This window comes from Buteo buteo, chromosome 26 (assembly GCF_964188355.1).
Source record: "Buteo buteo chromosome 26, bButBut1.hap1.1, whole genome shotgun sequence".
Taxonomy (NCBI): Eukaryota; Metazoa; Chordata; class Aves; order Accipitriformes; family Accipitridae; genus Buteo; species Buteo buteo.
Genome location: NC_134196.1, coordinates 1,244,476 through 1,268,234, shown reverse-complemented (window position 1 = coordinate 1,268,234; position 23,759 = coordinate 1,244,476). Strand labels below are relative to the sequence as shown.

The window sequence follows — 23,759 nt, the reverse complement described above, 5'->3', positions numbered from 1 at the left end:
CAGGCTTTTATCTGTGGATCTGTGTCCTCCAAGGACAGCCTGTAGGAAAACAAGAAGTGAAGAGGGGGAGGGTAGGAAGGGAAGCCCGAGATGTTGTGATGTTCCACTCGAGGAGGGGCTGCTTTCTGTGGTACTTGGTGTCTCATTTTGTTGCAGCGTCTTCACAATATCAGTATAGTCCATGAGAAGTTCTGATACTTGGAGGGATAAGGCAGGTGAACTCAATAACTGATGAACAGCAGACTCTACTGTGTCAGGGAAATTGTCATGTTTCAACATCACTGCAATGAGTACACCCATGATACGTTCTACAACCCCCTTATAATTCTCATGAAGTTCCTTTACTGCAGTGATCTTGTCCTGCAGGGAGGTGATGGGACCAGCAAACTTAGCATGCAAACTGTGGCCGATGATTTCCTGTACGTCTTTGTCTTTTGATTCCACGGTGGCTTGCATCTCCTTCAAAGCACTGACCAGGAGCTGCAGGTTCTCTTTAATGCTGAAGTTTTCTTTTACTGACATTATGGAGAAGTTGGTGCCAAGATGAGCATTGAGGAGTCGGAATATTGTGTTGATTGAAGAGACATAGATGTACACTAAGTCATGCAGATTCTGGCAGGCCCTGACCAGCCTTTCTTTATCGCTCGTAAAACCAAGGAGGGCTAACATTTCCAGAGTGGGGCCTGACTCTGAAACAGAGGAAAACCAGAAGACACAGGGGAATAAAACTGGATATATGTTCTGCTAGAATGTTACGTTTCCAAAACTAATATCACAAATTATCAACCCACCTGACCTACCCTCCCCAAGCCATTAGTTAGAAGAAAACACAGAAAAAGCTCTTTGTCAGCCTTTGCAGGGGTCTTACCAAGCAGGCCAGCAAAATATGGTGTAAACAGCTGCAAGTATCTTTACTGCAGGAAGTATGACTCTGACCTTCAGCATGCAATCTGAGAAGCAGTGGAAGTGGTGTAAGTGAATCATTCTTGCCTTTTGGTGTTTATTGGTAAATTTATGGGAGTCCTAGCAAACAATCTACTTCATCCTTAGAAATATAATCCTTCAGTTTGTATATACTGGTGGGTCTACACAGAATTAAACTCATTCTGGAGAGGGGGGAATAGACACAGCAAAGTCAGATGCATCAAACATCTACACTCAAGAGGCAAAGCAACTGAAGACCGAGTAATGCAACGTTTTGTCAGGCTACAGTTTCCCGTGAAGTGACCCATATCTGTCAGTTCATACAGTGGCTAGATGTTGCAAGCATCCCTTGATAGGTGGAAGCACAAAACATTCTCCTTGCTTGGGCTCCCGTCTTGCTACTGTTTTGACTGCTAAGGAAGTTATGTCCTTCTGCTTGCACCTAAGAGTTCTCCCAAGGCCAACTGCAGGTTCAGTCCTGGGATGGCACGTGGCTGAGGGGCTGCTCCTGATGTTGTGTTTGCTTATGCCAGAGCCCTGGAAAGCCAGACTGGTGGCAGTAGACAAGTTGCATCAGCTATTGCTGTGGTTAGATGTGCAGTTAGATGTGTCCAAGCAGTTGCACCTTCCCATCCCACTTCATGCTTTTTAAGAATTTTCTCTCAGCGCTCAGCTCAACACTCTGGCTCTTCCTCCTTTCCCTTCCCATGGCAAAAGTGGTCTGAAATTGTGTGAAATGGCAAAATTGATTTTAGCCTCCACTGCTGTTCAGCCAGAGCTGGCTCTGGGACTCCACACCGCTCCTTCCACTCATAGGATCAGAGGAGAGGACCTGGCAAATTGCAGCACAGAAGGATGACAGGCACTCCAGATGAAGTCCTTCCCTCAAACTTAATCGGTCTGAAACAACAGCTGTTAGTCTTCCCTAAAGACCCGGAGTAAAGTAGGAACAAAACTGCTTGCGTATTGTTTAAATGATCTTCTGTCATGTTCCAAATGATAGAGACTCTAGAAGGGAAGAATTTGCATACACTGCAAACCTTGAAGACCTGAAATCAGTTTCCAGCCTACAGAATGTGACACAGAGGCAGCTGCCAGCCTGATCAATTCAATTCAGTCCAATATTGGAAGAAGTATTTTAGGACTGCATGGTATTCTCAGTTAAGAACAGGAGTCACAACTAATTGACGACTGCAGAAATGTAATAGTTAAATCATTAGTGTTCTCTCTCAGCTCATCTCATGCCTACAGCTCTGAAAACAAGGAGAGTTTGGTACTCTGGCTCAAATACAATAGGTCAGCTTTCAGGGGAAAACAAGCTGGCAATTGCAGAGTACTCATTTGTCCTGGTTTCAGCCCAGCCGGCAACAAAGCACCACAAAGCCACTCGCTTACTCCTTCCCCTCGGGATGAGGAGGAGAAAATATAAAGAAACGCTCATGGGTTGAGACCAGGACAGGGAGGGATCACTCACCAATGATGGTCACGGGCAAAAGACCGACTCAACTTAGGGAGGAAACAAAATTAATTTAATTTACTACCAATCAAATAAAAATAAAGATATTGGGAAGTAAACCCAAACCTTAGAACGCCTTCCCCCCAGCCCTCCCTCCTTCCCAGGCTCAACTCCCAGTTCTCTCCACCTCCTCCCCTCCAGCAGCGCAGGGGGACGGGGAATGGGGCTGGGGTCAGTTCATCCCACCTTGTCTCGGTCCAACTTTTCTTTCATAATTCACAGATGTACAAAACCAGTCATGGCAACAATACAGTATTTCAAGGAATAGCTGCAAGCCTTGGTGTTTATTGTTTATACTTATAAAAAATAGAAATGTATAAATCCCAGTACAAACCCTAACCCTGTACCTGTATGAATGAACAGTGCTGTCCAACATGTTTTAAGTTCTGAGAATGGCAAGTAATACCATTCCCTTTCAGCCATGGCTGTAGGTACCTGTGATGGTACCTTTGATGTAGGCAGGATGATTCGTGCTGTACCTACTACCTCCAGGAACAGAAGGCCTTTGGAGGATCTAACCATTGGGAGCTAGCATTAAATAAACTGAAATCTGTTAGAATTGGAAGGAAGGCGAAAGAAGGAAGAAAATAAGATGAATTTGGGTAAACATCACACAATAGAATTAATGATGAGCAGGCAGGCAACAGGACCCAGCTGAAGGCCAGCCTCTGGATCCCCAACTCATCACATGCTGCTGGAAACCACCAGAGGAACACAGGGAAAAGAGGATGAAATCACTGTCCCATACACATTTCAGCTGATTGCAGAAGCACTCGGACAAAATCAGGTAGGCAGTCTAAATGTTTCATTAGAAAAGTTTCTGGAGAAAGTCTCCCTGGAGCTGGAGAAATAGTCAGAAATATGGAAATATATGTGGCCTGCCTAACTCTAGAAAGCAAATGTAAAAACTAGCAAAAGTGTTAATGTGAAGAGTAAAAGATAATTTTAGCATTAAGAGACATAAAATCTAGAGCAGTTCTAGGAAGCTGAAATACTCATGCATAATGAAGAGATGCTAAAAGTCTCCTGCACACCTGTCTGGTACATAAAATGTTTGTTGAAGTGCTATTCCTCTTAGAACATTTTGTCTTCTCAGTTTCTACAAATAAGGAAAACCAAATGACCTTTCAACAAAACATCACTGGAGTAGAAATGATCTAAATATCACACTGACTCAGAGAGCAAGCCAGCAACATCCCTGAGGCAGGACCGATATGAAATCATACCTTGCATTGACATGGCTTTATGTTTCCTGAAAATCACAAACCTTTACTGTATATGTACTTTGCTCCCTCCAGCTTGAAGAAAAAGAAAGATGTGTTAAAGAATTTATTCTCTTGACAGAGCTACAAGGTAAGTGGCTGAAAGAATTGTACAGTACTGTGCAAAATACTGTGGGGACAATTCTCTTCAGACTGGCTTGTATTTCAACACTGAGACTAAAAGTTGGCTAGGGGACTGTTGAAATCATTCTGTTTTTCTACAGGGATCTTGTGGGGAGGGTGTGTTTAGTAAAATACAGCTGGGTCAGTGTCAGATGGTTTGCAATTAGCAGATAATGCAAGAACTACAAAGGACCAAAATGACAAAAAGTTATCTTTTTAAGAAGGAAAATCTAGCTAGTCCCCTACACATAAGTATTAGTAGCAATAACTCTGATATGTAGCCACCAACAGCAAGAAGAGATTTATCTTGGAAAAATGCAAAGCACTGCATAAAAGTGGCCCAGATTTGCAATAAGAGGGCCAAGAACGCCTAAGTACCAACAAAGAAACTAGTCATCCTACTCATTCATAGTTTGCCCCTGTTGCAAAGAAAGACATATGCATTTAAGTCAAAATTGTGCTAAAGCATTTTTACTTTGCAGCTGGTGTTGTGTTAAAGGGAAGTGGCGCAGAGTTGGTTACTCAAGCTTAGTGATAAGGAGTAACTCCATGAACACTGGGAATTCAGTTACTTTGGACTCTGTATGTTGACATGCAGGTAATGAAGAAAAATGTATTAAATATGCCCTTTTGCTGGCAAACCAGCGACAGCTCAGAGATGACCATAAGGTGACCATAAGGATTAGACACGAGTGTTTGGGGTGGAGGAATCACAGAACTTAAATTTCATGCTCTGGTCTGCACAGTGGTAAGGGAAGGCCAGATTCTGTTCAGTCGTGTCCTAGGAGCTTGGTGAGCACCTCCCGACATTACCTCCGCGCAGGACAGCCTGGCGGTGGAGGGAATGGGGCTCCAAGCTGGTGCGTGCTCCAAGGCAGGCAGTCTGCCATCACTGACATCCTCCTGCACCTCACGGTGCTTACACGGCATGCTGAACATCACGGGGCTGTGGGCAGCTGCTTGGTGTTCACGAGTGAAAAAAACAATGGGGAATCGATTACGGCGTTAGGGAGGTGAATAAACAATGAGGGAACGGGGGCTAAACATCAGGGAAGGAAACACAGTGGGAGGTGTGTTAAGGTGATATAGGTTAGGATGGGTTTGTTATAGATAATTTTACTATTCTCTATGAATTCCCAAGGGTGAGTTTATTAGTATAAGCACAGAGTGCCAATATTAGTAACATTTTCTCTCGAATGTAAGGAGAAATAAGCTACACTGGTATGAAACACCCTTATGGTGTTGCAGACTGTGCCCACTCCACCAGTCATCATAATTGTTGAAAAATTACATGTCACTAACTGAAGAAAATAGGCTGATACAAAAGTGTGTCTAGAATAGGCCTTTCATTTCCACAGCTTATTTTAGATTTTGCTGATTAGATAAAATTGTTCCAATGTTTAGTGTACTAGTTCAGCTTCTACAATCTTCAGTTTCCCAGGTGAAGAATGATCCATGTTCATTTTACCAATCTGCTGATTACATATTTGTTAGCTGTTTTTGTTGCTCTGAGTATGTCCCATGTCTCATAAGGTCCTTTTCCAATAATTTGGCTAAAGATTGAAAACAAGAATTAAGATTTCTACATTTACAAGCTATGCCCTGGGATTTGACTTGCTGAGTGTAAAAAGAACCAGTGAGGCAGAGACAAAGGACAATTCACTGCTCTTTAAGGGCTAGGGTTATGGGTGTTGAACGAGTAAGAGATTTCTTTTCTCTCTTGAAGTAGCCTATTTCTGAAGAATGGCGCTGAGTGACCTCCTTTACCCAGATAACCCCAAGAGAAGGCAAGAACTGATCCATCTGCACCAGGAATTGCTTGATTGCATGTCCACAAATTTCCGTGCAACAAATGAGCTGGCTGGCGTGCTGAATGAACACCTGGGCTGCACCATTACCCACATTCAGATGAGAGAGCACAGCACTGTCAAGGAGAACTGTGACATTATCATTCAAGCGATGAGTGAGATTCAGCATCAGGTACAGAAGATTGATAGTGACATGAAGGAAAAGCTGGAGCCTGTGCTGTACCAGAAGCTGTATGACATCAAAGAGCCCGAGCTGGAGAAAATTGCAATAGCTCATAAAGTTTTTTCCATTGTTCTTGGAGAAGCGACTTCAACAGCTGGGATGGTAGCTATCAAACTTCTTGGCTCCAATCTTATAACTCTCACTGTGAGCAAGCTTGTCAGTCTCCTTGCGCAGATCGGGGCATCTGTTCTCGGGGGAATCAGCATCACCATTCTCGGGCTTGGCATTGAAATGATCCTCCACGCCATCCTGGGAGCTGTGGAGAGGAACCAGCTTCTGGCAGCTGTGAGAAGCTACGAGAAGCACCTGGCTGAGTTTAAAGCAGCCTCAGAAAAGTACCAGCGTGCCATACGAGAAGTGACTTCTTTGGTGAGACAGCAGGTTCAGTGAATAAAGTCTGAGTTCTCCCTCCTGCTGTGACAGTGGCTGCAGCAGCTACACCTGCAGAATCCTTCTTGATTTGTTATGGTAAATGAACTACTGATGGCTTTTTTTCTTATTAGTGGCAGCAGAGCAAGAGATGTGACAGGTCAGGGAATTGGCACTGAAATATATTAATAGGTAACAGGCTTATAGGTGCTTCTGGAAGGCAATGCTTCAAATACTTCACAACTTTCCTCCAGTTATTTTCTGAAATGCATTGTAGATAACCTTGAACTGTAATTCGTACTAGTGACAATAATATTCATTCCTGGAGCTGCAGTGGTGAGAAGGTGTGATTTTTCTCTTACTGTGTTTCTATATCAAAGATGGCAACATGATGTGAGGAAACAATTTCATCAAGCCCCTTGGAGGGCTCACCAGGACGGCTGTGGATGCGAAACTCTTAGTGTGGATTAGTGCTAAATCTGGTAGGCTGAATTCCCTGTTCATTGAACTGCTTACAAGGTCTAGCTGAAGCATATTTAACTGATATTTCCTGTCCCACCCCTGCCTAAGGAGCCAGCCAGAGATCTTCTTTAAATAAACTCTAATCCCAATAGATTAGCAGTTAAGAGAAGCATGGGCCTACAGGCAAACACACATAACCTTGCCCCCAAACTGAGAGAAACCAGCTACAGTGTTCCAGGCATGCCTGGCTGTGAATAACCTCTTACGCTCAGTAATGCGCTGCTCCTGCCAACCCACAGGTAAATATTTCTGTGCAGAGTTGCTGCTCTGTTGATTGAAATGGGATTATACACACGTACAAGTGTCTGTAGGATTACAGCCCTATTAATGCACTAAATTTACTTTCACATGCTTTACCCAGTCCCACCAATGTGGGACTGCCAAGAGCCTGCTCAGATTCTGCACTTCACAATATGTTGCCAAATGTCCTTATTTTTGAGATTAAAAACAAAGCTGGAGGCAAGAACAAGATTTGCAGTCTCTTGCTCTGATTTGCTGTGGTTTGCTTTTTTTGCTTTGATATTTGAAAAAAAAAAATTAAGAATTAATAAAAAAGTACCTGAATATTGTGAGACCTCTCTTTCCTGTACTTGGTTTGCTTTTTTTTGTTCTGTCTGAAAAACCAATCTTAAACCAAATCATGAAAAAAGATTAAAATCTTCATTACAGATGCAATTTATAAATCCTTTTTTATCTTCATGATAGACTAATCTAGTAGGATTGTGTATAGGTTCCTTTTTTAGTATCAGCTTTTGCCATACTAAAAGCATACTCGAATTCATACTTGTTTATTAATATTCAATATTAGCAATATTAGATGATTATATTAACTAGGTCACGCCTGTGAAAGTAAAAAGATGAGTGAGATGACAACAGGAAGCTCTCCATTGGCTTCATAACCCTTCCATTCTGGGTTTTGGTGGGTTTTTTTGTTTGTTTTGGTTTGTTTTTTTCCATGCTGTTGCCACCTTTAATCATCTTTCCTGACTCCTCTTTGCTTTTGTGCTCAAAAGCCACTAGATGGCAATGAAGCTGCTAGCTCTCAAGCAGTTCTGCCAGCCATCGAGGAGAAAGCCCAGGGTTCAGGAGCATGGATGGGTGCTAGGGACTGACAAACTGGGACCAGCACAAGCTGTAGACTGGGAGATGTGGGTCAGGAGAGGCAATTCAGAGGAAGCAAAAAGCACTGCCTTGCCTCACACAAGGTATTGTGGTGGGTGACATGGTGACCTGAGACACCATTTCTCTAAGACGTGACATCTCCCGTCTCCTGACGCGAGCGGCACTCAGTTTAGAGGTACTTGTTTAGAGGCAGGAGACTGTCAATCAGCAGAACAGCAATATTTGAGTGTTGGAGAGGCAGGAGTCCCTGGCTCCTGCTGACTTTCTACGTGCAAATGTACATTCTAATTTAGGAAGAAAAACCACCAGCTTGGTACATATCTTTGCGAGATTGCCAATCACTGCTGTACGAGAATAGCGGAGACAAATAAAAACAAATCTCCTGCACTTTTCAGGCAGTTTGTCCACATTTTCTCGAAAGCAAATTCGAAGCAGTGTCAGGGGAAGTGGGATATGCAATGAGGAGCATAAAGATATACAATATCTAGTCACCTCTTGATAGATCCTTGTTCCTGGTGGGCTTAAAGGAAAGCTGGCTTGCCCGCGACAGCAGGGCTGGTGGGTGTCCTCGTGCCCATGAGACCTTGGAAGATGTTGAAGATGTTGGAGGCTGGCGGGCAGCAGCCCGTCCCTCTGCTTATGGGGCAGGAGGTTGTGAGGTCACTGGGTCCGGGCCAGCGTCCCCAGGGAGCTCGGAGGGCCACCCGTGACCTCACAGAGGGGTATGGCAACACCTGGCCATAACAAGGTGGTTTTGGAGGTGGAAAACCTGACGATCCGCTTGGCACCTTCCCAAACTCTTTCCCCCTAACTCTAGCGATAAGAAAATCAATAGGATTTACTTGCATTACCGACAGTTACATACTTGAACTGACCAGCTAGATGCGAGGGAGAGCACCTGGTGGAGCAGAAACAGTTTAGCTCTGTTCCCGCTTGGTAACTGAAACTCTGTCCCACAAAATAAGAAATAATTCCTGCTCTCTCCAGCCCTCTGACCAGTCTTACACTGGGTCCTCCAGAGATGCCATAACCGGTCTGGGGTTAACCAGCCCTGCTGATGCTTCTCCTCTGGACTCCCCGGCGCTGACCCTTGGTGTGACAAGCGAAAAATGAAGCGCCAAGTGAAAAATGTGAGAGGGCCGCTGTCCCGCACACCAGCTCCCAGTCAGCAGACGCCGCTGGGAGGAAGCCGCTCGGGCTGCGGCCGTACCGCTGTCCCCACCGAGCCTGGCATTGTCACGACAGAAGACCCCATGCCCCGCAGAGGAGCAGCCAACCTGCACAGCCTGGGCTGTCCCCCTCGCCGGTGACATGGCACACGGCAGGGATGCACCCCCTCCAGCATTCTCCCTCTGCTCAGGCGGTTGTTCTGGACAAAGGATTAAAACTGTAGAATATGGGTGTTCCCAACAAGAACAGCCCCAAAGGAGAAAAGAAACTCTAACAGCCTAAGCTGCTTTCAAACCTGGGGTAGAAACACTGGATGGTTGCAACCAAAATCTGCCCTGCAGCACATTCTTTCTGGTAACAAAAACAATATAAAAGAGCAGGTCAAGGCGGGGAGGACTCGGCTGTGTACATGGTTTGCAAGATTCCCTCAGGCGCCAGGAGATCCCGAAGCCCTGGCTCTGAGGATGCTCCCGGGCTGGCCGTCTGCTAACTTGGATTTTGTGCAGTTAATGCAATGCGTGACTTACAGCCGTGCTTTTACCTACCCTGCCGCAATCCTTCATAAAGTTCCCAGTTTGCCAGCTAAATCTCCATTATTTGAAAAAAAGGGAACGAGATCCTGTTGCATGGCATGTTCACCCCAGGCAGGGGCTCTACAAATCCTGCTCAGAGATCGGACCACCTCTGCTCCCAGGTGGGAGAAAAACGTCCGTAGAAAAGTAGGCATACTACAGAAAAGTATGTCAACTTTTCAGAAGAGAGAAATAATTGTGGATCCCTGGGGTTCTTGGTACTTAAAAAAAAAAATTCTACTCTCTGAGGATAAGCTAATCATTCCACTCACTAGGTATATTGGGTCCCCACAAACCTGCCTCCTGAAACTAATGTTATTTTGAGTAACGCTTTAAAGAGACACAGTATCCGATGCTGGTGACACATTCTTCATGCAGAAGAAATGAGAACTTTTTAAGGGTCTTTAATATGTGGAAAGTGCAAACACCTAAGGAAAAAAGCACATTTGTCAGAATGAGGAAATACATTCAGCTAGAAGTAATGAGCAGAGAGATTGGGCTGATTCCTTCTCTAGTATATGTCAGATATATTTATCAACTTGCAGTATATACTGCCTAAGATTCAAGCTTAAAAAGGAAAATTTTAGCAAACAAGAAAAGCTTTATCACAAAAAGATCTGTTAAGCTTTGGATAGCATTTTTGTTTGCAGTCAATAACTGTATTAATTTTAACAACACAACTTTTGTAAAAGACCAATTTTGCTTTAGCAAATAGAGGGGCAGGTTCTGTAATATTAGTGACTGACTCTGAACCCATCAAACAGGCTGTAACGTGCCATCACTCCTCTGCAGCGCCGTTAGAAATTTGTGCAGAAGGAAACTGGTGTAAGGTGAATTTGTCATTTGCGCGCAGAAAAACGTCTCTCCCGCATCTCCCCTCGCCCGACAATTCTTTAAGCCTGCACCCACGCTCTGTGGCCTGCCCTCACAGGTATCCAAGGGGACGTTCCATCTGCCTTTATCCTGGTTCCTCATCTGCCCGGGGAATTTTGCTGGGAGAGGCACTGAGGGCACAGAGGCAGACCAGGGCCTACTGACCATAGAGGGGGAGCCTCCGAGCGGGAGAGAGAAGAGCAGCGGAATCATAGAGTCGGAGCGGGCTGCGCTGAAGCGCCCGCTTCCGGAGCGCGGTTCCGCGCGGCGGTCGCGCTTTACGGCGGCGCGCCACTCGGTCCCGGCTCAAGATGGCGGCGGGGCCGCGGCGGCGAGGAGCGCCGGGGTTATAGAGGCCGCTGCGGCGGGAGGGAGCCGGGCCGCCCCGGCCGGCCGGAGGGGTGAGAGGAGCGGGACGGTGCTGGCCTGGGAGGAAGGGGAAGAGGAGGAGGAGAAGGAGGAGGAAGGCGGTTTTGCGCTCCCGCCTTCTCTTCCTCCGTCGGGGGAGGAGGGGAGGCTTTCTGCCTCGTTCCCCAGCGGCCAAAGTATCGTAAATTTAACGGTTGGGGTTTTTCCTCCTTCGGCTGTTAACTTGTTGCGTTGAAGAGCTTTGCGTTGTGTCCTAACAGGGTTTGGGATCGAGGTTTCAGAAGTTTCTTCTCTTTCCCTTTACCCTTTAAATGTTAGAAGTGTGGGAAATACGGGATGGAAATGCAACTCCTACCTCTGTTTGGTGAGCTTCCCACCGACAGAAATGATGGTGTCTTGCAAAAAAAATAATAATCGGTGTAATCTTGTAAGTAGGAGGTATGTTATTGGCGATCACAAATCACGGGGTGCTCTTGCGAACAGCAGGCCGGCTGTGAGCGTAACCTGATAGTGTGAGCCATGAGCAGGGCTCTGTAGATTTTTACTAGTCAGTGCATTGAATATGGCCAGTGCTTGGAGCTTGGTAGGAACACCTTAGTGCTTTAAAAGTGGCATTTTCTGTAATTAGGGAACAAGGATGCACATGGCAACTGCAGTGAGGCTGCAGAGAACTTCGGACTGGACTTATGAATACTTTCACTTTGGTCATGATCTCTGTGGATGCAGCACGGTGACTAGAAAGCTGCATCCCATCCCCTCCCAGATTTCAGAGGATGTTTTAGATTTTGGGGTGGAATCTGTTGTGTGCTGTGTTTTTTGGTTTTGGGTTGGTTTTTCTAGTGGTGTTTTGGCAGGGAAGTAGGGGTGGAGGTGGGGGGAGATTAAAGCTGTGAGAGGCACCATCCCTGGCTTTAGTTTGGACACTTATGTAGTTGTCTGTAAATTGAAAAGCTGTTTAAAGATGGGAAATAATCCTTTCCAGAGTAACCTTTTCTTCTCCAGTCATCGTAACACAGCTTGCAATAATACTGGTGGAGGTAGAGAGCATAAGGGCAGTGGTCTGTGGGGAGGAGAAGACGACATGGATTTGTGCAGAACAATTGCTGATGGATGCAGTGGGTGCTGGGGAGAGAAATCAAGGGCAGCTTAAAAGCCTGAAGAAGGGAGGAAATTTGTGGGAAACATTTGAAACAGAAAGGAACAGAAAGGTAAAAATTGGAGAGCTCTTATGAGAGTAAATGAAAAGGTAGAATGGCTCTGATACGCTCTTAGAAAAATCGAGTGTGTATTTCTCCCTCCCCTGTGCCCCTCTGTAGTGTAAGCAAGAGGCTTCTTGGTTTATCTTGGAATCAATAACAACGAACTAGTTGATTAGTTTAAAACAGGTACTTAGTAAAGTAGTAGTAAGTAGGTACTTAGTTAAATAGTAGTACTTAGTTAAAGAAGGGTGATTTTTGATGTGAATGCCTGAGCCTGTAGTAGGGTTTGAGGACCTTACAAGTATTTGAGGTTTTCGAGGGAGGAACCTGCTGATACAGAGAAGAGAAATAAGCATACTTGAGCTACTGGTGCGTAGGACCTGAAACCGTGTCATCTTTTCCAGGTCTCTCCCTCTTTTTTTAAAGTTTTTTTTTCTGAGGCAGAAGGAAAAAGGTCAAAATGGGGCGGAGATCCACATCATCCACCAAGAGTGGGAAGTTTATGAATCCCACGGATCAGGCCCGTAAGTATCTGTGAAAGCTAAGCAGATGGGAATGGGGGGGGGTGACGATCCTAGGGAAGCAGATAAAAAGCTTTCTCTGAGGATAAGATCTTCACTTTTGAATCGGAACTGAGTTTCCCTAACTTGAAAAATATTATCTCAGTTTTGGCTGCTATAAAAACTTCTGAGGAGGCTGCTTGCTTTCATGCTGGTGCTTCTCTGAGTGTTTCACTCTTAGTTTTTACTGTAATTATCAGTGTTCAGAGGTATTTGTACTTAGCTGTTGGCTAAACTGCAAGTTGCTTCTTGGGACGTAGTTCTTCTGTCCAAGGCTAGAATTTGAGGAACATGTCAAATTTTGCAGATGCTCTAGTTAGATTAGGGAGTTGTCTAACTGTTTTTCCCTTTTGGTAACATGCCAGATGTTACCAATGCTAAGCAGATAAAGAAAATCCAGACTTCCATGGTGAATATGCTTTATTTCAGATGCATACTCAAAGCCTACATATTTTTAAAGTGTGTTGTCTGTTGTTGACTCCATTTCAGCTTCTGGGCAGCAATCCTTTCATGACCGCACTTATCACTATGACTTTTGCTGCCTGTTGTTCTTTTTGTATAGAAACACCCCTGCTTCTCAAAGACTGCTATAGCTCATTTTCTTTCTGCATAACACACATGAAATAGCAATCTATTTCATGCTGTATTTCTCTCTCACTGCGGAGATGAGTTAAGCAGTTACAGTATGTCGTGGTTTAACCCCAGCCAGCAATTAAGCACCACGCAGCCGCTCACTCACTTCCCCCCCACCCAGTGGGATGGGAGAGAGAATCAGTAGGAAAAAGCTAAAACTCATGGGTTGAGATAATAGTTTAATAGAACAGAAAGGAAGAAACTAATAATGATAATAGCAACAATAACAAAATAATAATAATAAAAGGATTGGAATATACAAAACAAATGATGCACAATGCAATTGCTCACCACTCGCCAACCGATGCCCAGTTAGTTCCCCAGCAGCGATCCACCCCTCCAGGCCAACTCCCCCCAGTTTATATACTGGGCATGATGTCATGTGATATGGAATACCCCTTTGGCCAGTTTGGGTCAGCTGTCCTGGCTGTGTCCCCTCCCAACTTGTGCCCCTCCAGCCTTCTTGCTGGCTGGGCGTGAGAAGCTGGCTGGGCGTGAGAAGCTGAAAAATCCTTGACTTGGTATAAACACTACTTAGCAGCAACTGAGAACATCAGTGTGTTATCAACATTCTTCTCATACTGAATCCAAAGCATAACACTCTGCCAGCTGCTAGGAGGAAAATTAACTCTATCCCAGCTGAAACCAAGACATAGTCTTTGTAAAATGAGTGAACTGTTGAGAAACTGCTAGTCTTGATGAAGGAAAGGTTCCTCATAGATTTGATTGTCTCTTTCAAGTTGTTATTTTCTCTTTTCCCCTCCTCTCTAGGGAAGGAAGCTCGGAAAAGGGAACTAAAGAAGGTAAATAAAGAGATCGGGAACGTTTACTTGGCATTTCCTGTACTATGTATCATGTCTGTGATTGTAATGTATTTGGTTGATATCCTAAGATTGACTTTGGAAAATAACAGTCCAGACAAGTAGTTTAAGAAAACATAGAAATCTTGTTTTGAGTAACTATATCTCATCTGCCATTTTTTAACTTGTGAAGATTACAGCTTTTTGAAACATTATTGTAAGTACTTGGGAATGAAAAAAAAAACAAACCACCCAATAAATAAAACAAATAAACCACCCAAGATTCACATACAGTAAAATACACTAAAAAGTATACCTTTTGTCAGTTGGTTACCTTATTGATTGTATTTGTCTTAATTGGAGTGAATGAATTACAGAAGCATTTGTAAATATCAAGATAGTGGAATTAAAATTCCCAGAAGTTTTAATTACCTTTGCTGCTGATTTGTGCCATAGTTAATATTTGCAGGGCATTTTGAGGCATATTTTTTTCCGCAGACTGGGAATATTGAGAAGGGGTATTTGTATTTGGTACAAATGTTCTATCTCTTTCTCCTGTGACACTTCTCTGATCTGCTTGATCTCTGATCTTAGAACAAAAAGCAACGAATGATGGTACGGGCAGCTGTACTGAAGATGAAAGATCCAAAGCAGATTATCCGGGACATGGAAAAACTGGATGAGATGGGTGAGTGAGAGGTACCAGGTGTTGGACTTAGGCAGTGGTTTATGTAGACACATAACATAGTTTTAAGGGACAACTGTGAGCCTAAAATAGAGTAACCTTTTTCCTTTCCTGTTAGAATGGGAGATTCTATGACTAATTGGGGATTGATTATGATTTGAGGTGATGTGGTGCCATCAAAGATGACTTTTTTTTTTTTTCCCCCCAAGAAGATGTCTGATAAAAAGAATGAGTAGTGTGCCTGGTAGTAGCTTAAGAGTTGAAGGAGGGGATTGTCATAAGGCTGAGGACTTTCTGAAAATGGGGATTGGAAGTTGTTTGCTTTGAAGTTGTTTCATTCATCACAGTTATGCAGTAGAGTAACTTACACATTTTTGAGTTGTTTTTTTTCTGTCTTGGCTTAGAGTTTAACCCAGTACAGCAGCCACAACTTAATGAGAAAGTGCTAAAAGATAAACGCAAAAAACTCCGTGAGACTTTTGAGCGTATTTTGCGGCTATATGAGAAGGAGAATCCTGACATCTATAAAGAACTGCGCAAGTTGGAAGTGGAGTATGAGCAGAAGAGATCACAACTCAGCCAGTATTTTGATGCTGTCAAGGTAATGCTTATTATTTCAGGCTTGTAACTGTGATAGTGTATACTCTGTCTGCTCATTAGGTGTGACTGTTACGGAGGAACTTTATAAGAGACCAGTGTATATGTTATGTGGCCCGTGTTAAGTACTTATATTAATTTGCATAGTATCTCCAGTTACAGCGTTTCAGCAAGGACAGCATGAGGGTTGTCAAGTCTGTATTTGTCTCTGATAAACTGATTTCATGCAACGTGAAATTAGAGGAGAAAGGGAAATTTATGTTGCAAATCAGCAATATCAGAATTTATTTTCTTTATTAAAGAGAGAGCGAGCCTGTGGGTGTGCAGTTGATATTTCTGTGAATTTCTGCTAAATCTGTTGCTGGAAATAATGAGAATCCTTTGGCAGTCCTTTAAAGAGTTTTCTTTGACATTCTTCCCTACCATATTGGAGAACATAATGTTGCCCAAGTGCAAGTATCTCTAAGATTTTTTTTTTTTCCTTTGGAATATGCAGCAGCCTGTGATTTGTGCCTTCTGGATACTTAAAAAATACAGGCATACTTGTCTGCAGCCTGTTCGCTTTGGAGACTGAAGGTCTAAAGGGAGGTGGAAACCTGACTGGGTTTTGACTGAAATACTAAAGCCTCTAATGGATGTGCTGCATGTGCTTTGTTTTGCGTTGAAAGCTTTTACTGTTGACGGTTTCCCAAATGTCTTTCATGGACTGCTGCAAGATAACATGCCCTAAGAACAGACACCTTTGGCAAGTGATGGCAGGTCCCATGTGTTGTGTACTCTGAAAGGTAATGAGGTTGTGCAGTAGCTTCTGTGGGAGTAACCCATTCTCTCTTTTTCTTTTTTTCCCCAGAATGCTCAGCATGTGGAAGTGGAAAGTATTCCCTTGCCAGATATGCCGCATGCTCCCTCCAACATCCTCATACAGGACATTCCCCTTCCAGGGGCCCAACCACCTTCTATCCTCAAGAAGACATCAGCCTATGGGTAAGCAGAAAAAGAACCTTGGAGGGGGAGTAAAAAAAGGAGCACTCTTATTACTGGGGAGGAGCTAGGGATAGAAGCAGAGGTAATATTGACCAGCAGAATCAGGAATTCTGTGTGAGTGAATTGTACTTTCTTTTAACCAAAGCCCTTTTTAATCTTTCCCTACTATTGCAGGTTGTTGCTTAAATTGCTTTGAGTAATACACTATGTCTTCTAGCATTTGTCTTTCTGCATATCAGTAAAACTTAAAGCCCTGCCACTCTGAACATAAATGCCCCTTAAATTGCCATATATGTTTTTTTGTCTTGCTAGTATGTTCAGTTTAAGCTTCTAGTTTATTTGATTATCAGGTTTCTCATTCTAGTGCTAGTTCTTTCTATTTCTTTCTGAATAGCCTTCTGTTTTCACCAACTTTGTGATTTCTTCATTCTGCTTCTGTGGTGGGATTCAATCCTTGTTGTTGTTTTTTTTTTGTTTTGTTTTTTTTTTTTTCCAGTCTTCTCTTCAGTTGCTTTCTGAGAAGCTTGCTTTTCTCTCATCTTCAGCAATCATGTCTTCCTATGAGGTTGTAAACTCCTTGGGACAAATCTATACTTTATAAATGCTCATGTTTCTTTTTAGAAGGCTGCTGTCTAAGCAATGATGAGAGAAGGCTAAAGAATTCTATTAAGCGCATGTTTGCTTTCATTTGTTTGTGTTCCTACATTTCTCATTTCATTTATTATTTCCAGACCACCAGTTCGGTCCATTTCTGTACTTCCTCCTCCTGGGCTTGGTGTTCCACGTTTACCTCCAGGCAGGAAGCCCCCTGGACCTCCTCCAGGGCCACCCCCACCTCAGGTCCTACAGATGTATGGCCGTAAAGTGGGTTTCACCTTGGAGATGGCTCCTCGAAGGCGAGAAGAGGAGATTTCTTACAGTTCTGAAGCAGGTAAGGACTTACCTATTACTGTCTGGGGTTTTCCTTGACCTCCCTGTTTTGCTATGGATAGTACTGCCGTGAACTTAGTGTACCCTACACAGGGTATTCTCTGGGCAATATTGGTGTTAATACTACTTGAAGGACTCTTCTTAAGTGATTGATTGCACTTCTGAGGTGATTCTGGTGTATTTTGTAGTATCTGCAATTTTGTTATCAGCTATATTTTTAAATATTGAAATGTCTAATTATAACTTTCAGATTTTTCTTTTGTTAGGTTGCACAGATTGGATATTTTCCCCATGTACTCTTAACAGTGCTGAAACATGGTACATGTTATCCCTTAAAAAACCCCATCCATTTTCAGAGAAGTCTTCCTTTAAAAAAAACAAACCCAAACCACAACCAAAAAAACAACAAAAAACCCCTCCACCCAAAACCACAACAACAAAAACCCCAGCCAACCCTGGGTATGCATTTGCTAGGAAAACTTAGGTCCTCCTTTTCACACAGGTACTTTATCATCCCTAGAAACTTTTGTGAATGGGTGGATCAGCTTTATTGCATACCAGAAAGCATCAAAATATTTAAATGGTGAGCAATTGCTGAGTAGAAGTGAACTAATGAGTTGCAGATGGGAGTTGCCTTCACTTGTTTGCTGTGCAAATTAACCAGCTGGTTAATAGAAAATCTTATAAATCGACTTTCCAAAATACTCTTTAAGAATATGTGCTAAACAGTAAAGGGTTGACAATATGCCCATGCTGTTCCTAGGGGGATTTTTCTAACTGTAGACATACAAAATACTGTCTTTCACACCAGTGTATTTGGAGTTTATGCATTTCCTAATGCTTTGCTTCCTGCAGGACAGCGAGGGCATGATGATGATATGTCCAGCACTAGTGAAGATGAAGGTTATCCTGAGGATATGGATCAAGACAAGCATGATGAGAGTAGTGATGATAGTGACAGCGATAGGTCAGATGCAGACAGCGAAGGCGAGGACTTCCTGCATCGTGATAATGACAAGGAGAGGGAAGGTGGTGAAGAAAAGAAATCAGGTATGATGGGGAGTTACAGACTGGGCTTTGATTTTTCAAAAGAGAGACACTACTTAACAGAGTTTGTGTCTGTTTTCCTGACTGGGAGGAAAGTATTTTGTTTAGCCAGCTAGCTCTGTAACTCACCTAAATTCCAGCTGATGAATTTTCATTAGTGAACAGATCAGAAGGAAACTAGAAGTGAAGCGTCTTTCAGATGAACCTGTTCTCTTAACTGTTAAGTTAACTTGGCAAGGCCACTAGCCATTTTTCACCTGAAGCATTGATTGGCAGGGTACCCTACAAAAATTAAGCCTCAGTGTAAAATATACTCACTCTTTAGTGACTTGAACAACTAAGACAACTAAATTTCATACTACTAATGCCTTTGGGTAATATTTTTTTCTTCATTCCTTGGGGGCGACCAATTGATAGAGAATACTAGGTTAGCAAAACTTCAAATAATCAGGAACACCAATGTTAACTCCTACGTAAGGAGCATCCTTATGTAAGAATGACACATTATCCATACCAGGTAGAAGACTTAAATCTATCTGATTTTTTTTATTTTCTTCCCACCTCCCACCACCCTTGTCCATGCTTTGCTTTCCCCAGGTCATAGCGTACGGTTTGCAGACATGCCTGGGAAGTCACGGAAAAAGAAAAAGAACATGAAAGAACTGACTCCACTCCAGGCTATGATGTTACGAATGGCAGGTGAGTGAGATGGATATAAGTGGAGATATGCCATTAGGCTTCCATTTAAGCTTTCTCTGGTAGGTTTACTTAGTTGGCACAGTTTTTATTTTATAGAGTAAATGTTTTACTCTACAGTGTAAGCTCTGCTATGAGTATAAGCTGTGGTTAGGCATTTGTTGGGTTTTTTAGTCTAGTTGGGTTTTTTTGTCTAGTAGTGTGTGTTTTGCATAGCAGAGTTGAAGTTGTAGTAGCAACTTAAGGGGTTTTTTTTGATGTACTGGGATTTTTTTCTTCTTAATTTTATCTTGCCTTTAAACAATTGCTCAAACGAAATATGAACCTCTTGGCGAAAAAGGATGGGTGAGATTGTCTATGGGCTCAGCCTGTAATCTGTAAGGATTTGTACTCCCTAAAAGTATCCTTCTGCAGAAATAAGTTAACCATTGAGTTAAAATTTTGTTTGTTTCTTTGTTTTTTAGAAAGGCACCCCAGTATCTTTCAAAGACAGTGGAGTTTCTTGGACATGGCGATTATGTTTATTTTGAGGTCATGTTCCCATTTCCACCCTCCCCCTCCCCGCAAACTCCCCCAAACCATAGATCAAATACCTGCAGTTCAGGCTGGTATAGAAGTTTCACCTCCCACAGGAACACATAGCTCTTGGTGGCAGAGCTCTATCTAGAACTGTGATTTTTTTTTTTTTCCTTAAATTTTTTTTATTTTCATTTTCTGTTTAACAGTAAGATGTGATCAATTTTCTTTCCTTTGAAGTAAGGTTTATCTTTCTTTTTCTTTTGTTTTGCATGCTCAAGTTTCTCCGAGGTTCACAAAGCTCCTACCTGTGGACTGATTTTATAAGTATGTCTCCATTTCCAGGTCAGGAGATTCCAGAAGAAGGGAGAGAAGTGGAAGAATATTCAGAAGAGGAGGAGGAGGAGGAAGAGGACTCAGAGTCTGAAGAGACATCACAACAACAGCAGCAGCAACAACTCAGTGAGGAAGCTCTTGCAGAGACGGGGTCATCTACTGCAACTTCCCAGACACAACAGCAGCAACCGCCTCCGCAGCCTGTTCCTCCAACTCAGATACAGGCACCTCCTATGCCTGGGCCACCTCCGCTGGGACCACCGCCGGCCCCTCCGCTGAGGCCCCCAGGCCCACCCACCGGCCTTCCTCCTGGCCCTCCACCAGGTGAATACTTGATTTACTCTGGTTTGAAGGATGCAGGCTCTCGGCTCTCAATTAAATGCCAGAGTGAAAAATTCTTTCACTTTTAGCTGTTTAAATTCTAACAACCTCACCTCAGTAGCTATTCTCTGCTATTGTTTCATTACATGGGGAAGAGCCCTTTTTACAGGTGGGAGAAGATACTTGACTACTATGAAGAAACTTTCCTCTTCAGTCTAAAGACTGCTGCATTTTTTTTTTTTTTTTTTTTTTTTTTTTAGAAGATCTGTTTAATCTGGCAGCTGGCTAGCATTAGAGCAGCTTTCAAGTTCCTGCTGAGGATCTTCAGTATTAGCCAATAGGATAGTTTGAGGTTTTCTTAATCATGAGCTAAATTTCTCTTCACTTGTGTGCATGCTTTCAGGAGCTCCTCCGTTCCTGAGACCTCCTGGCTTACCAGGACTGCGTGGGCCTTTACCTCGACTTCTACCACCAGGCCCGCCGCCTGGGCGACCACCTGGCCCGCCCCCAGGGCCCCCCCCAGGTCTGCCCCCAGGTCCTCCTCCTCGCGGGCCTCCTCCTCGCCTGCCCCCTCCTGCCCCACCAGGTAAACTGTTCTGTTTGCTTCAGCACCAAATCTCTCCCTGCTTTATTTTCCCAGTTTTTGCTGTGGTGACCAAGCCAGGAAGTATAAGGGGTTACTAGTTTGCCTTTGTTCCTGTCTCTGTGGCTGCATTGTGCTGTATCTTTTTCTATGTAATAACAAGTAATTCCATACTGCTGTGTTTAGTTTGGTAGCAAGAAATCTGTCCTCAAAAAGGGAATTTCAGAGTTTAAATCTCTGCTGAACCGTTCTGAGCAACCCAGGGGTGCTATAATGGTGCTCCGCTTAAGTTGGAGATAGGGATATTGTTTTTTCTGCATGGTCATACATTTCTGATGACTCTGAAATTCCTGTGGGATGGAACATCAAGAAACTTTATTTTCAGATTATAACTTCAAAATTTGAAAGGGAGCAATAGGCAGGCTCCTGTAGCTTTCAAAGTCTGAGGAGCAGCAGCATTTTCAACCTGGTAGTTGGTGCAGGGTTGAAAACTTTTTTTCTTTTTTTTTTGAAGTCAGTGCTACTGCATCTTGTTGGGTGTTTTTGTTTTGTCTTTTCTTCTTGGCTTTCTGAGCCTGTGCACCTTTTTGACCAAAGATTTTAAGGCTCCCAGGTGTGGAGTCAGCTCATGCTTTCTTTTCTTCTTACAGGTATCCCTCCTCCTCGCCCAGGCATGTTACGGCCACCTCTGGTGCCTCCATTAGGACCTGCCCCACCTGGGCTCTTCCCACCAGCTCCCATTCCAAATCCTGGGGTACTGAGTGCCCCACCCAGCTTGATTCAGCGCCCCAAGGCGGATGACACCAGTGCAGCCACCATTGAGAAGAAAGCCACGGCCACTATCAGTGCCAAGCCACAGATCACTAACCCCAAGGCAGAGATCACTCGCTTTGTGCCCACTGCTTTGCGAGTGCGCCGGGAGAATAAAGGGGCTTCAGCTGCCTCCCAGAGAAAACAGGATGATGAGCCTGCTCTCCCATTAACCAAAGCTGCCCCTAAGGCTGGATCATCTGCCCCTATCTCTGTACAGACAAAGGATGATGTGTATGAAGCCTTCATGAAGGAAATGGAAGGTCTCCTGTGACCTGTCCTAGTCCTAGTCAGCTTTCCTGCCCCTCTGAACACAGATCAGACCACCGCGGAGGGAGGAGAAGGAAAGGTCCTCCTGCAAGCAACGAAAGGGCTCGCATGACAGGGAATAGTTCCTTACCCACAGGTTAACTTGCCAGTATGCTCTGAATAGAGACCGCTGCAGATGAGGTGTGGCTGGGGACCTCCTTTCAGAGCTAGCATGTCCACTTGGTGGAAGGAAATTAAAGAAGGTCATGCTGCTTCCCCTCAGGTCCTCCCCCTTCCTCGGAGGGAGTTAATGGTACTCTGGGGAGGGGGGCGTGGGAGCGGGGGGTGACTGTGCTCTGCCTGAATCCCTGCACATCCTGAATGCTCTGGTGAGGGTAGCGGAACAGGTTTTTAAGGAGCCAGAAAAGTGTTGGCAGCATTTCATACGCATATGGTTGTCCAGTTTTTATTTTCTGTACTGTTCTTTTCTGTAAATATTTTATAATCCTGTTTTTTAGTTGCAGTGGGATTGATCAATCATCCTTCTTCCAGGGCAGTCAGGGAGGTAATTTGTTGCGTATACTGTACACTGGAATTTTGCACCCTATCCCCTTTATGGTCATCCTGATGGCTTTTCATCGGCCGGGGAAACTTCATTTTGTCTTGTGAAAGACAATAAATGTTCAGTGTATCAAAATACTGGTTTCTGTGTGATTTGTCTGAAACTAGTAGTAGGTGGAAGGGGGGGAGGTTCTTTGCTGGCCTTGGGGGCAGATAGAGGCATTCTGAACCTCAGAAAAGAAAAGCAATAGCTATGTTATAAATAATGTATGCTTTTTTAGACTGAAATTCTGCTATATTCTTGTTTTTAAGTTCCTAAATATGCCTAAAGATGCATTTTTCTCTTTATTCTTTCTTTATTCTTTAATAAGTGAAATGTGTGAATGGCGATTTTTGGGGGAAGGGGCATCATTGTGGTACCTCTGACCCTCGGTTTAATAATAGTATTGGCCTTCCCTCCCAGGAAGCAGCCTGAGGAGAAGAGGAACTGACGGGATAAGGACCTTTCTTAGAAGGGAGAAAAGAACACAATAGAAAGCTTCTGGCATATTCAGCCTGTGGAAACAATTATGTATTTACCTTATGATGGCACTGGTCATGGACACAATCCTGTAATGCCATGTTCTCTACAACTCTATAACAGATGTTCTCAGCTCTGGACAACTGGTAGCATTAACCCAGGCCAATTTGTTTTTATTTTTGTATTGTGGTCATACAGAGTTTTAGGATTCTTCTCAGTAATACCACCTCCATCCTGTGGTCACATTTTTCGTCTGTGGCTCTGAGTAGTGTTCACAGAAGAAAAAAATGATCGTGGGGAGGAAAAAGGCTGGGAAGGGTCTGAGCCACAGAGATGTGACTTGCCCAGTGCATTGTTGAAGGTCAGTGCTGCATAAGATGGAAATAGAAAAAGACTCCTGAGATTAGTTAATTTGGCATAATCCACTGAATCATACCACTAAGGAAAGATGCTTCCTAAATATTCTGAACCCTCAGAACAGGGACTTGGTCTTAGTTACCCAGAAATAAAAAAGTTGTGACAGTACTTTGTGTGTGCTGTGAAGTTCTCTTTATTTTGCCTTGTTTGTAATCCTCTGGTGACTGGCATACGCTGGACAGCTTAGATCAGAATTCCTGTTGTTATACCCTTCTGGAAAGAAGAATGTAGTTCTCTTGATCTCCAAGTTGCAGAGCACAGATGAAATGTTGTTTTGTTTGTTTGGTTGGTTTGGGGTTTTTTGGGGTTTGGTTGTTTTTTTCTCCATAGGCTATGGTGGATGGCCTGGTGGGACTCATGTCCTTGTCTTTCCCTGAACTATGACAATGCTAGTATCTGGAGTAAGCAGCAAAGTGGCACACGCACTACTCCCTTCACTGTAGTTTTATGACATCCATATCA

At 43.6% G+C, this 23,759-nt stretch overlaps 2 protein-coding genes across 4 annotated transcripts; both read left to right on the top strand.

Annotated features, from left to right (window-relative positions):
* The first annotated feature begins 3,054 nt into the window (after positions 1-3,054).
* On the top strand, positions 3,055-7,366 carry SMCO3 (single-pass membrane protein with coiled-coil domains 3). 2 transcript variants are annotated; one of them, XM_075058129.1, is made up of 3 exons: positions 3,055-3,227; positions 3,739-3,793; positions 5,552-7,363. In XM_075058129.1, exon 3 carries the CDS (start codon positions 5,569-5,571, stop codon positions 6,244-6,246), a length of 678 nt encoding a protein of 225 aa, XP_074914230.1. In that variant the 5' UTR covers positions 3,055-3,227; positions 3,739-3,793; positions 5,552-5,568; the 3' UTR covers positions 6,247-7,363. The 2 variants fall into 2 exon arrangements, with proteins under 2 accessions (XP_074914230.1, XP_074914231.1); XM_075058130.1 differs by having other exon boundaries at positions 3,089-3,227; positions 5,555-7,366.
* Positions 7,367-10,754: 3,388 nt separating this feature from the next.
* Positions 10,755-22,496, top strand: WBP11 (WW domain binding protein 11). Of its 2 annotated transcripts, none has more exons than XM_075057820.1 (12): positions 10,755-10,885; positions 12,457-12,576; positions 14,017-14,048; positions 14,640-14,733; positions 15,135-15,331; positions 16,178-16,311; positions 17,043-17,242; positions 18,097-18,291; positions 18,886-18,987; positions 19,846-20,160; positions 20,561-20,743; positions 21,391-22,496. In XM_075057820.1, exons 2-12 carry the CDS (start codon positions 12,513-12,515, stop codon positions 21,822-21,824), a joined length of 1,950 nt encoding a protein of 649 aa, XP_074913921.1. In that variant the 5' UTR covers positions 10,755-10,885; positions 12,457-12,512; the 3' UTR covers positions 21,825-22,496. The 2 variants fall into 2 exon arrangements, with proteins under 2 accessions (XP_074913921.1, XP_074913922.1); XM_075057821.1 differs by having other exon boundaries at positions 10,779-10,885; positions 12,479-12,576.
* The last annotated feature ends 1,263 nt before the right edge of the window (positions 22,497-23,759 follow it).

Excerpts from the sequence above, each read along its gene's own strand:
- WBP11 (XM_075057820.1), top strand. The coding sequence starts at position 12,513 with ATGGGGCGGAGATCCACATCATCCACCAAGAGTGGGAAGTTTATGAAT. Across the intron at positions 12,577-14,016 it reads GAATCCCACGGATCAGGCCC|GGAAGGAAGCTCGGAAAAGG; the intron begins GTAAGTATCTGT and ends CCTCCTCTCTAG. Across the intron at positions 18,292-18,885 it reads TGGTGAAGAAAAGAAATCAG|GTCATAGCGTACGGTTTGCA; the intron begins GTATGATGGGGA and ends TGCTTTCCCCAG.
- SMCO3 (XM_075058130.1), top strand. The coding sequence starts at position 5,569 with ATGGCGCTGAGTGACCTCCTTTACCCAGATAACCCCAAGAGAAGGCAA.